The sequence below is a fragment of the Dipodomys merriami genome, unplaced genomic scaffold, assembly GCF_024711535.1.
Source record: "Dipodomys merriami isolate MVZ:Mamm:240054 unplaced genomic scaffold, mDipMer1.0.p SCAF_62, whole genome shotgun sequence".
In the NCBI taxonomy this organism is placed as follows: Eukaryota; Metazoa; Chordata; class Mammalia; order Rodentia; family Heteromyidae; genus Dipodomys; species Dipodomys merriami.
The window spans coordinates 76991-90492 of NW_027206202.1; the positions used below are offsets into that span (position 1 = coordinate 76991).

Genomic DNA, 13502 nt, shown 5'->3' on the forward strand with positions numbered 1-13502 from the left:
GCAGTGTGTTTGGGAGGAGGAGCGGGGGTGGGGGGGGTGGGGGGGGGAGAGGAGAGGGAAAGTGGAAAGCTCCAGGCTCCAGAAGGCTTGGTAATGGCATGCCGGCGTTACACCTGCAGGGCTATGGCCTGACATATCTTCTCACCTGTACCTGGCACCAGGTCTGTGGAACCAGGGATTCCCTCAGCCTGACCTTGTGGGAAAGATTTCCACAAAACCAGCTGAGGTTTGTGCAGAGTTGCAGGCCAGGTGAGTGAGCCCTTCCCACAGACTACACTCACTCTGGGCAAAGGTGTGTACAAGTTCCTTTATTGAAACAGCAAACTGAAGAAGAACAAGGTCCCCAAGCAACCAGAGGATTCAAAGTGAACATCTCTTCCAACTGCAAATCGAACATGGCCGGCTGGCCTTGACCATGGATATTTGGTGTGATTAAAAATGCCTTTAATGAGTTGGGCACAGTGGCTCACACTGGTAATCCCAGCTACTCAGGACACTGAGATCTGAGAATCAAGGTTCAAAGCCAGTCCAGGCAGATAAATCCATCCAAGGGACTTTAAAAAAAAAAATCTCCAATTAGTCATTAAAAAAAAAAAAGCTGGAAGTGAAGCTGTGACTTAAGTGGTAGAGTACCAGCCTCAAGCAAAAAAGCCAAGGAACAGCACAAGGCCCTGGGTTCAACTTCCAGTACTGACACACAACAAAAAATTGCCTTTAATCTTAGTTATGTAGCAGCTGAATCCTACTGGATTCACTCTTTGGTCTTTTTTTTTTTTTGGAAGAAAATTTATGTTAAGACTGTCAGACTGCACCGTCACATTCACTGTGAGCTCACAAGAGACATTTTTAAAAATCTCAGTAAAATAAGAGGAATGCTTTAAGTCAAGTGACTAAGTCAAGGCACTTCGGTTTGTTTGGTTTTTAAGGCTGAAGGTGCTAAAAATATTCCTGACAATCTGATACTTCAGAACCCATGTTATATGTCATTCACTTTTTCTGTATAGAAGACCATGTATTCTCCCCCATCTTCCAACCTATGCTTCTGTTCTTTTCCCACTCTATCACATACTATTCAGGCATGAAAAATACACAGATATGTTTAAGTCACAGACAAGCAATTGTTTAAAAAGAAAAGCGAACAAAAAACTAACACACCACCACAATGATAACACTAACTAAACTTGTTGTCATTTTCTGGGACAGGTAGGTGGGACTTACTTTCCCCACCATGGGAAGAAATCTTCCTTCTCCCGGGTAAAGAGCAGAAAACACCTTCATCAATGTCAAAGCCACATGGTGTCACAGGAAAAAGTGACTATGCCAGGCACACAAGCTGATGCCAATAATCCTAGCTACTCAGGCTGAGATCGGAGTGAAGATCAAGGTTTGAAGCCAGCCTGGGCAGGAAAGTCTGTGAGACCGTTACTGCCAATGAACCATAAAAGCCTGGAAGAGGAGCTATGGCTCAAGTGGTAGAGCACCAACCTTGAGTGAAGAAGCTAAGAGAAAGAAAATAAAGAGAGAGGGGGAGGAGGGGAGGGAAGGAAGCGAGGAAGGTAGGAAGCAAGGAAGGAAAGGAGAGAAAGAAGGGAAGAAAAAGAGAAAAGAGAGGAGAAGAAAGGAAAAGAAAGAAAGGGAAGCTGGCAGAGCAGGAGTGACCTGTTATGTTTTGTTAGCATATCTGGATCAGGACATCCATGGCAGGAGCCATGAAGTCAGAGGGAGATGGAAAAATTTGGCGATGGAGTCTCACCAGACTCTTCTTGGCAATGAGGCTGGGACAAAAGGCTTAAGCTGGGTCCAGAGATGAAGTTCTGATTTCACCAGGAACCAACATAATTGGTTTTAATATTAGAACCAAATACAACAAAACAAGTTATTCTGCAATCCTTTGAGATGACTCACTGGCAAACTCTGAGTCAATGAGTTGACCCCAAATCACCTGGATGTAAATGCCAAGAATCCACCCCCTCCAACCCCCCCCCAAACATGTGGACTGATGAAGAATCTCATTTAAAAAAAGAAAAGAAAGAAAGAAAAAAAATGACTCCAAGACTGGGAATCCCTTTTGCATACCGAGTTAGGTGTTATCTGTGGCTGTGTTAATTTTTTGCTGGCTTATTTCTACAATAAACATTAAGTCTGAGAGATACAGGAGAACTGAACTATTACATCTTCCATTAGACATCACACCAGTTTGATCCAAAACAAAATTAATATAACCTTGTACATAGTTGAGGGGAGGTCAGGGGAGACTCAGACTGGCGGGCCCCCAAATGTTCTGTCTGATCTATGTGGTGTTCTGGACAATTGACAATTATTCGTTTAAAAAAAGCAATTAATCAAACAATCCTGGTTTCCTTTGTGGAGCTGTGGGCACAGTCCCCATGGCTCATCTGCCCCCCCCCAGTCCCCTGGTTCTTTCCTTCCTACTCCTGCTTTTGTTCCTGCAGGTTGCTGAGTTCATGACCCACACCCCTGCAAACAGCACACTAGCATAGCTTTCCTGACCCCAACCTCTCACACCCCAAGTGGTGCTGGTGCTCACTTTACCTCCTTCGCCCCTCTTCCTCTCACTTCTGTCTGCAGTCCTCCTTCCAGAAAAGCCTTCCGGTCCCCTCGAATCCTCCTTCCTCTTAGCTCCATTTCATTTTACAAAACACTTCTCCTTCTCCTAGCCCAGTCCAGGAACATTCCAGAAGACTCCAAGCCCAGGCTGTGGGAGTAGCTGAGGGGCATCTAGCCACATAATGGCTGAGTCACCTTCCCACATGCATTTTCTTTGGGCATTGGCTAAAGAACAATTAAAAAAAAAATTGGAAGCTCCTTCCAGTAAGGGATTTTTGCCTATATGAATCCATAGCAGGCCCACAGCAAAACAAAACAAAACAAAACCCCTGCTTTTCAAGTTCATGATGGCCACTCATCATGTATAAATAGATGCTGAGCCGGGTGCTGGTGGCTCATGCCTGTAAGCCTAGCTACTCAGGAGGCTGAGCTCTGAGGATTGCAGTTCAAAGCCAGCCCAGGCAGGAAAGTAGGTGAGACTCTTATCTCCAATGAACCACCACACACCCAGAAGTGGCGCTGTGGCTCAAAGTGGTAGAGCACTAGCCTTGAGTGAAAAGCCCAGGGACAGCACCCAGGCCCTGAGTTCAAGCTTCAGGACAGAAAAAAAAAAAATCTAGGACTGAATTTACTCTCTATAACTTGGGCTACCACACCTTATTTCATCAGTACATAGTACATGATTGAGATTACTAGACAGTGACCAAAATTGGTCAAAATCACTACATTTTGGCTTACCATGTACAGAGAACAATTGTCAGCATGGCATTTAAATAAGACATTCCTAGTTTTAAAATGTCATCAACACAATGCCCATTAATTTTAAAAAAATAAAAAAATTTTTAAAAACCATTCAGGATGGAGGGGTCATTAAAAAATACTAATAGAAAAAAACCTATAACAACTGTGTTATTTCCAGATTTATACTTTAAAAAATAGTATTAAATTTAAAAAAGTGAGAACCCAGCTAGAAATACAGTTTTTGGCCTTACTAGCTCCCATTTCTATTGCCTAAATGACTAACTACATGAAAAGTTGGGCTGGGTATAGAAATTACATCAATATATATCTATGTAGAGATATATAGATATGATTTACTCTCAGTATTTATCCTTAAGACAAACTTGGAAAAAAAAAACACTGTGCAGTTTATATGTTTGCAGGAAGCTAGTAGATTGATCCCTTAGCTCAGTGCAGTACCTTATAGCCTAACATTGGCCTCAAAAGCTTGGAATAAACTCTGGGGGACCAAGGGAAATTGTTCCCCAAACAACTCAGAGACAGCACCCCATTGCAGCCATTTCTCTTGGCCCACTATTGCAAAGCGTATCCAAAGTGTATGCAGCACTGATAAAAAGAAGAAGAAAAAAAAGATTCCCTGTAAATTACTTTTTTATAATGTCCCAAAGCAGCCGAATGAGTCCCTTAAAGGAGTTCTTAGCCAGGTGCCAGTGACTCACACTTGTAATCCTAGCTACACAGAAGGCTGAGATCTGAAGAATGAAGTTCAAGACCAGCCTGAGCAGGGAAGTCCATGATTCAGATCTCCAAGTAACAAAGCCAAAAGTGGAACTGTGGCTCAAGCAGTAGAGAGCTAATCTTGAGCAAAACACAGAGGGACAGCACCCAAGCCCTGAGTTCAAGCCCCAGTGCCAGCACACACACACACAAAGGGGGGGGTGACACAGATCCCTCAAAATAGCTCAGAAATTTAACAGTGGCCCTGTTATTCATGGAACCATTTCCCTCGGAAATGACCCTCCCTCTTTGCTAACCTCCTTCCCCTGATCTGTCAGCTCCTCTTTCCCCATCCATGGGAACAGACTGGTGGCCAAACACAGACACACACCACCCCTTCAAGAGACCGAGTCACCCTCCCCCCCCAAAAAAAAACTATTTGGCAAGACACAAGCTGAATCAAGAGCCCTTTTGAAGCTGGCCTCCTGGGCCATCTAGAACCTTCCCAACAATTTACCCATCATCACCCATGTCACTGGGCTCTCACACTTATGGGACCCTGGGTCAGGCACTTCCTCGCCTTTGTAAAAATCTTTGGGAAAGAATTCCTTGGGAAAGACATTGCTGAGAATAAGTGCTGAAACCCCAAAGGACCATGGTCTAGCCGCCGTGCTGCCCTGGCTAGACATCTTGATAGACAAAGGCCTACATACCTTCTTTTTCAAGACCTGCTATGTTTTCTCTCTCACAGTGCCGTCTTAACTGCTGCCCTTTAGCCCCACACCTGACTGATACCTGCCTGGCAGAGTTGTACACATCTTCCTACTGAATGCAACCAACACAACCACCACCAAGTACCATCACCAGCCAACATAAAGTGCTATTTGTTCCAGATCTCTTCTTGAAGCCAACTCTTTTTGTCTCTCAACAAGTGTGGTCTCACCCCAACCAATGGCACTATTTTAACAAGAGACCCTGATTGGCACATCCCGTTCTCTGCTGGGAGAGAATTCAGCCTTCACTGTGCATAAAGATTCGATTCCCTTTTTCTTTAGAAGATCTAAACAAAAAAAAAGCGATTTGGAATTCCGTCCCTCCCAAATAGGTATGTCAGAAATAACACCATCCGTTTCCAAAAAATCCTGGGACAGAGCAGGGGACCGGGAGGTCTGTGTCTTGAAGCCTGGGGAGCAGGGAGCTGCGGGCTGGCGGCCGGTCTCCGTGCCTCGGCTGGTCCTCTGGGATCCTCCATGGTCCTCGCTGGTCATCTCCGCCGGGTGCATCTTTGTACCGGATTCGGGGCAGATCACCATCTGGACCGGAGCAGCGACGGCCTCCTGCGTCTTCCACGGTTTTCTTGCCCAGGAAACCGTAGTGAGTCCCACGGGAGTGTCACGTTGTGTGATCTTGGGGTGGGGGGCTCCAATTTTCCCAGTGCCTTCTGTGTGTGTGTGTGTGTGTGTGTGTGCATTCGGCTGTAACCCCGACCCGGGAGGAGCCTCTGTGTGTGGTCGATCGGGGGTCCATCTTCAGGGAAGCCCTGGGCGCATGCACTCTGGCTGGGTTGGGGGGGCACTGGCGAGGTAACGGGGCCCCCCGTAGGCCCGGAGAAGCTGGGGTAACCTCTGCCACGTCGACAGCAGCCTGGCAGCTGCCAGCTCCCGGGCCCGGCCGTCGAAGGGCGCCAGGAGGTCCACCGGAGGGGCCTCGCGCAGGGCCTTGGGCAGGGGGCCCAGGTCGGCGGCCACGCCGCCGGGGCCCAGCACGCAGTGGAAGAGCGTGTGCCGCTGCAGCAGGCAGTCCCGCAGGAACCGCACCAACTCCTCCAGCCGCTCGCTCAGGTGGGCCTCGTCCCAGCCGGGCGCGGGGACCCCGTCCCCGGTCCACGCCCGGCTCAGCAGCGCCGTCTTGAGCACGTAGGAGGACAGGATGCGACCCCACTGCGCGGCGGCCGGCGGGTCCAGCCCGCGGCCGCCCAGGTCGCGCAGGGCCTTGAGCAGCTGCAGGCCCTTGAGGTAGCAGGCACCCGGGGCGGCCCGTTCCTGAAGCCAGCTCAGCAGCTTCTGCTCCTGGCGGGACGTGTTCACGCCCCACAGCAGGCCCGGCGGGAGCCCGGCCGGGGCCGCCAGGGCCGAGGGCGGCGGGGCGGGCGCCACCAGGAAGACCCCATCGCCCACGTGGACGGCGGGGATGAGCCGCACGGCCATGGAGAGGCGGCAGCAGCCGTAGTCGGTGCGGCAGGGCAGGACGTGCAGGGTGGGGGGCTGCTCCAGGCCCCCCGGGGTCAGGCTGACCCGGCAGCGCCCCTCCAGGCTGTAGCGCACGGCCGCCAGGCAGCGCTGCAGGTGCGCCTGAAACCAGCGCAGCACCAGCCAGGCCGACAGCAGCCGCCGCCCGCGCGCGTCCACGCAGAAGCCGTCGGCGAAGGGCTTGCAATCGCGGGGCCAGCGGCCCCCGGGGGCCCCCGACGGCGAGGGCGGCGCCTTGAGGGCGCCCACGAAGCAGCCGCCCGAGGCCCCGGCCAGCGCGGGCTCGGCGCCCAGGCTCCGCGGCTCCAGCGCCACCGGCGGCGGCAGGCGCAGCGGCACCAGCACGTCGAAGCTGTCGGGCCGGCGGATCTTATGCTGCTCGTAGGAGCTGCCCACCTGGATGAAGTCACCGCGGAAGGCCAGGGCCAGCGCTCCCCCGGGGAGGGGCCCCGGGGAGCCGCGGATGCAGCCGGCTCGCACCAGTTCACCCACGATCCGACTCACGTGCGCCTTGCTGTGGCCCAGTACGTGCGGCGACAGGCGCACCTCGTGCTCGTAGTAACTCTCCAGCAGGACGCCCAGGCCCGGCTGTCGGGGGCCAGCGGTCGGCAGGGCGGAGGGGCCGCCCGGGCGGGCCGGGCCGGGCAGGAGGCGCTGGCGGGCGGCGCGGCGGCAGCGCAGGAGCACGTAGCCGAGCAGCAGCAGCGAGGCGGCGGGGAGCGCCGCCGGGAAGCCGCCGCCGTCCGCGCCGTCGGGGGGCTCGGCCCGGGCGCCCCCGCCGCCACCCCGCAGGACGAGGCCGAGGCACAGCAGCGCGGCGCACAGGCCGCTCACCAGGGGCCAGAAAGCGCGCGGGTTGAGCGAGTAGCGCGCGGGGGCCGCCCGGGGCCGCGGGACCCGAGCTCCCGACGGCGCCGGCCCCGACGGCGCGCCCGGTCGGCCATGCGCGCCACGCCCGGGCGGCCCCGCGGCCCCCGTGTCCCCGTCCTGGGCGGCGGCGCCGTCCCGCAGCCCGGCCTCGGCTCCCGGTTCCCGACTCCCGGTTTCCTCCTCTTCCTTCCCGCCGCCGCGGCGCTGCGCGCTCCGCCCGGCTCGCCGCCTACCCCGGGTCCCGCGGGCTCCCCGGGCCGCTGCGATCGCCGATCCGCCCCGGTGCTCCTCGGGGCCCGGGCGCCGCTCGTCCCCGGGAGGAAATGGCCAAGTCTGCAGCCGGCCGGCGCGCGCGCGGGGCCTCGGCCTTCAAGGACGCCGCGGGCCGCTCGACCACCCCGGCCCCTCCTCGAAGGCAGCGCCGGCCCAGGCCTGGCTTCCCCGCGATGGCCTCCGCCGCTCTCCCCCCAGCTTTGCAGGGCCGTCCCGGCCCCGGCCCCCCCCCTCCCCGGCCCGCCTCCGCCCGGCCCCACCCCCAGCCGGGCGGCGTGGCAGCCCCGGGGGCGGAAGTGCTCCGGGCGCCGGCCTCGGGACTCGCCCGGCGCCTCCTGGGTGCCAGGCGGGGAGGAGATGCTGCGAAACGGCGCTCGACTGAGAAAAAGAAGAAAGGAAAGGAAAGACCAGCGGCGGATGTGCTGGTGGCTCATCCCAGCTACTCAGGAGGCTGACAATCTGAGGATCATGGTTTGAAGCCAGCCCAGGCAGGAAAGTCCATGAGTCTCTTATCTCCAATGAACCACCCAAAAGCCCCAAGTGGAGCTGTGGCTTAAGTTGTAGAGCGCCAGCTTTGAGTGACAAAAAGGACAGGACACACACACACACACACACACACACACACACACCACATCTTCAGTCTGATCATAGTCCAAACAAACACCAGATGTTGCCTACATTGAAGAACTTGCACCCTCTTGCCTCGAACCCGGGGAGACACTGCACAGAAGGGGTGTGCTTAAGTGGACCTGGGTGGTGTTCTCAGGGTTCCAAGGCATGCCTGTCCGTGTGTCTGTCTCTGCATTTGCTTAATCATCCTTCCGAATGTAAGTGCCACAATGGCCAGTGGTTTTCCCTGGTCATCAGTGTGCCCCGACCCTGGGCACCCAGCTCCATAAACAAAGCAAAGCATAGTCCAAAGCATAGCAGTGTTGGCTGGCGCAGTAAATACCCTCAGACGCCTAATGACAGGGTTGTGTTCTGAGAGATGCATCGCTGGGCGATTTCCTGGTGCGAGCATGCTAGGAGGGCCTTATGAAGTCGGGGCATCCCAGAGGATATAATAATCTATGGGACCACCCAGTCAGATGCAGTCCATGGCTGACCAGGACACTGCTGTTTTCATTGCCTGCAGCTGCTGTTACAAATGACCAAGAACCAAGTAGCTTTAAACTGCTCGAGTGTGTTTATTCACAGTCTCAGGAATACGTCAGAAAGCAAGGTGCCTGATGGGAGGTCGGAGGGTTTTCTCCTTCTTCTTCTTCTCTTCCTCCCTCCCCTCCCCTTCTGTTCCCTTCCAAGATACCAATCTGCTGTGTAGCTGGCAGTGGCGAGCAGAGGATGGGTCATTCTTGAAGCCTGCACCTGGTGCAGCCCTGACCTGCAAGCAGTTCTATGGTGAGACCTGAGCAGCAGCTCCTTTATTGGGTCTGGCTCTGCTATCTTGCTCAGTCCTCCTCTTGGGAAGTTTCACTTAGTGTCCTTTCCTACAGCCATCCCAGGAATTCTCAAACTATGGGAGATGAATGTTCTGCTGCTGTGTTTTAAGACATTTCCTGTTGATTCCTTTGTGCAGGGTGATTATACAACTCTCAACATCCACACTGAGCTGGAGAGATGAGCGTGCCCACCCACTCTCTGGTGACCACCCCCACAGTTTATAAACATCACCTTGATGCTGTTTATAAACAGGCTCAAGTGCTGGGACCAGAAAAGCAGGTAAATAGAGAGCCCGACAAAGAACTGTACAAATACTGGCAGCAATACCATAACCTTCTCTCCAGGAGTCGGAATGGGACAGAGGGCCCCTGAGGCTGCCGAATGGAGAATTAAGCCACCACCATCAATTAGCAGAGGCTCTAGGATTGACAAAGGCCCTGGGGCAGCAGAAACTGTAGCAGGCCATGGGGGGGGCGGGGAGACAGAGAAGCAGAGCAGGAAGCTGAGGCTGAGAACTTGGGCAGCCGTGCGGACATGCTGACCTTATAGATCTCTCCTTCCAGTTCAAGCCAGCAGCAGCTGCCTCGGTTCTCACGACCCTTAAAACTCCCAATGGGGGCCTGAGGTCACAAGATGGTCTTTTCCTTGCCCCATGGGGTTGGCATTTCTGGGTCCCAAGGAAGCAGAGGCCAAGGAAACGCTGGTGGGCCCTGATTAGAGACATGGAGCCAAGGCCCAAAGAGAGCTCTCTAGCAGCTCTCATGCTTGGACCCTGTCCCCTACAAGGCTGCAGGGAGTATCTTCAATTCTCAAAAGCCAAGAAAAGACGAGGGCAAGCACTGAACAGTCACACTGAGCCCACAGGGCAATGTGGAAAAGTCCGGGCTCCCTAAGTCCAGCACAGCCCCCTCCCTCCTCCGCTGGAAGTTTCTGCAGGGAGCTCCAGGTCTTGGGTGGAGGCTGGCTGTGGCTGGGTCTGCCCAGCTGGGCAAACCGAGCAGGTTGGCATTAGGCCTTCTCCAAGCAGCCAAGGCCCAGGGTGGACCTATAGGGCAAGTGGATCAGGGGTGACCTCTAAGCTGGTACCCAAAGTCTCCTAGAGCTTAGCAGTTCTTTTCTTGAAGAAGCAGAGTGGCATGTTCTCTGTTCAGACCGGATGTGTGGGGAGATGTGGTGGGTGAGCAGAGTGGACAACCGGCCATATGTAAGAACAGCTTCTGGACCAGGCCCTTTGTTGACAATATGCTCTCACGTCAGCATTGGAATAAGGTGGCTAGTCTAATTTAAACAAAACATTATCTTATATAACAGGGAGTGGAGATGAAGTGATCTAAGGCTTGCTTGCTTGCCTAACTCAGTGGTTCAACCACAATACCCCATTCCTTTCATCTTTCTTCTCTGCCATCTACAGATTTGACAAAATAGATGCTGTGATTCCAGGCAACCCTTCCAGGCACCGTAAGAGCCATCAGAAAACGTGTCCAGTACCATACCTGCTTCTCTGTGGCCACAGTAACAATGAAGAGGAAATACGATGATCCAAGATTTCAAGTGTCCTGCTAAAACTGAGTTATTATGAAGAAGAAACAGAAGACAGAAACAACCGTCAGCTTAAATTTTTTCTTTTTATTTTCTGTTTATGAAGTACCAGGGAGTTGAACCCAGAGCCTCATGCATGCTAGGCAAGCACTGTACCACCTGCCATCAGCTTTTTCTTTTTCTTTTTGGTCAGTTGTGGGGCCTGAACTCTGGGCCTGGGCGCTGTCCCTCAGCTCTTCAGCTCAAGGGGAGCACTCTACCACTTGAGCCACAGAACCACTTCAGTTTTTTTTTTTTCTGTTTATGTGGTGCTGAAGAATCGAACCCAGGACCTCATGCATGCAAGGCAAGTGCTCTACCACGGAGTCACCTTCCCAGCCCAAGCCGTCAACTTTTACCATAGCTGCCCAAGTGCATGTCAGCTGGGAGCCCTTACACCCATCTGGTAGCACCCCATCCATCTTCAGTGTACCCTAGGCCACAGGCCATCTTAGAGGTAGTTTCTGTCTGTATCCCCATTTTAACGACAGGGAAACTGAGGCACAGGCAGGTTATGTTCATTGCCCAGGGTCATATAGCTGGAACGTAGCAGGGCTAGGATTCGAACCCATGCCTCCCAAGCCTGAAGTGTCAACCACCCTCCCCACCCACCACACATATACACACATACACGTGCTTGTGCATGCACATTGCTTCAAGTTAGCTGTTTCCAAAATCCTGGGCCCCTGTTTGATGTTTTTTTTCATCTGGGGCAAAGAGAGCATAATAAAATATATGAAGACAATTTTTCATAAAGCCTAATTTGCAGTGGAGTCTTATCTTTCAGGGCAAGGACATTTCAAAGCCAGCACTTAGAAAAAGAAAATTGCATTCTGCCTGCTATACTGACATAAGAATCTGGATCACACATTCATCAAAACTCACAGAACACTGCTTCAGGTTTGTGCATTTATCCACCTCACAAAACCCATAAACACAAATTGGATTCTAGTCAGTGATGTGTAGCTGGATTGTTTAGAGGTGAAGTATACTGACCTCAGCAATTGATTTGAAAATATATCAAAAAATAAGATGATCTGGGCATGGTGGTACATGCCTGTAATCCCAGCTATATGGGAGGTAGAGATCAGTAACATTGCAGGTCAGGCCTGCCCAGGCAAAAAGTTAATGAGACCCTATCTCAACAAATGAGTCTGGTATGATATTACAGGTCTATTTCTTAGCTCTGTGGAAGGCATAGGTATGACAATCTGTCCAAAGTCAGACCCAAGCAAAACACAAACTCAATCTGAAAAATAGTTAAGCTGCCAGGCGCTGGTGGCTCACACCTTTAATCCTAGCTACTTAAGAGGCTGAGTGAGGATCGAGGTTCAAAGACAGCCTGGGCAGGAAAGTCCACAACACTTTTAGCTATTAACTAGCAAGAAGCTTGGCTGGAGGTATGGCTCAAGTAGTAGAGTATCATGAGGCCCTGAGTTCAAGTCCCAGTACACAGACACAGACATGTGTGTCTGTGTCTCAATTGTGACTCACAATTCATCCGGGAGGCTTATGCTAGGGGATTCCTCTATAAGGTGAAGAGCCTGTAAAAGTATGTTTTTTTGTTGTTGTTGTTTTTTCTGTTGGTCATGGGGCTTGAACTCTGGGCCTGGGTGCTGTCCCGGAGCTCTTCAGCTCAAGGCTAGCACTCTACCACGTGAGCCACAGTGTCACTTCCGGAGTCTCATGGATGTTCCTGCCAGGGCTGGCTTTGAACTGTGATCCTCAGATCTCAACCTCCTGAGTAGCTAGGATTATAGGTGTGAGCCACCAGTGTCAGCAAAAGTGTTTTTTTGAAAGACAAAACAAACTCAAAAACCCAAGATTAAGCATCTTATAATTAGATCATGGAGCATTTTTTCTTTTTTTAAAGGAGAATATTATGAAGATATCAAGGAATCCTTAAAAACCAAAACACAACAACTATAAGTAAACAAGCAGTTAAGGAAGGAGGAGAGGCTGGAGGTGTGGCTCAGTGACAGTGCGAGACCCCGAGTTCAAACCACAGCATCACCCATAAAAGCACTTGGGAAAGAAAGGTGGAGGCGCATTCTGGGATAAGGCTTCTCAGGCTTCTGCTGGGATCCAGCTGGACAGGAGGACTGAAGGACAGACACTTGAGAGCAGGAGGACTGTCCGTGTGACTTGTATTGTCATTTTCTGGCATCTATGAGTCCAAACACGTTTTGTTGTATTTGGAAAGTGGAGATGAATTGATCAGACCTGGCTACACTGCAGGGACTTGTGTCAGGTGAAAGATGCGGTTAAAAACCGCACAAAGCCAGGCCCCAGTGGCTCATGCCTGTAATCCTAGCTACTCAGAAGGTTGAGATCTGAGGATCACAGTTCAAAGCCAGCCCTGGCAGGAAAGTCCATGAGACTCTTATCTCCAATGAACCATCAGAAAACTGGAAGTGGCTCTGTGGCTCAAAATGGTAGCACGCTCGCCTTGAGCTGAATAGTTCAGGGACAGCGCCCAGGCCCAGAGTTCAAGCCTCATGACTGGCAACACACACACACACACACACACAAAATGCACACACACACACACACACAAAATGCACACACACACACACACACACACACAAAATGCACAAAGCCAAGAGGCAACAGCCATGGCAGTCCGAGGCAGAGTGAGGGAGTAGGGGTGGGGTGGGGGGAAGGGGACAGGGGGTCATCCCATAAGTTGCAGAATCACAGTGTCTGTGGTCCCCAAAATCCAGCTGACCTCCCCTTGCCCTTCCCTTAGGAGAGCCTCAGGCCAATCTGAACTTATGAAAGTGGAGGTTGGGGAGACACCTTAATCATTCTTAGCCCCATGGTGGCACTGGCACATTACTTATTTAATAAATACTGCAAGGGCATCTGTTCATCCATCGCCCTGGAATCTGCTGGGGGGAACCAGCAGGCAGGAGGCACCTTTCCCTCTCAGAAGCGAGAAGGACAAATGCGCTGTGCTGCGTGGCGGGCTGCCATGGTGGAGCAGCATGCGGGGAAAGGGGCTGCGGGTTGCTGTTACCAACCAGCAGCCTGCAGGGACGGCGCCTGTCGCCTTTTAGCACTGCT

The 13502-nt window shown here is 52.5% G+C and overlaps 1 protein-coding gene across 1 annotated transcript; it reads right to left on the reverse strand.

Moving 5' to 3' along the window:
• Nucleotides 1-293: 293 nt before the first annotated feature.
• LOC138815094 (inositol 1,4,5-trisphosphate receptor-interacting protein-like 2) lies at nucleotides 294-8768 on the reverse strand. Its single transcript, XM_070004388.1, has 2 exons — nucleotides 8725-8768; nucleotides 294-7512 (listed from the first exon to the last, which is right to left on the reverse strand). The coding sequence occupies exons 1-2, from the start codon at nucleotides 8766-8768 to the stop codon at nucleotides 5556-5558; spliced, it is 2001 nt and encodes a 666-aa protein (XP_069860489.1). The 3' UTR covers nucleotides 294-5555.
• Nucleotides 8769-13502: the final 4734 nt, after the last annotated feature.

Coding starts and splice junctions, on each gene's coding strand:
- LOC138815094 (XM_070004388.1), bottom strand. CDS start 8,768: ATGACCCATCCTCTGCTCGCCACTGCCAGCTACACAGCAGATTG. Junction 7,513..8,724: donor GCCAGCTACACAGCAGATTG/GTATCTTGGAAG, acceptor GCGTCCTTGAAG/GCCGAGGCCCCGCGCGCGCG.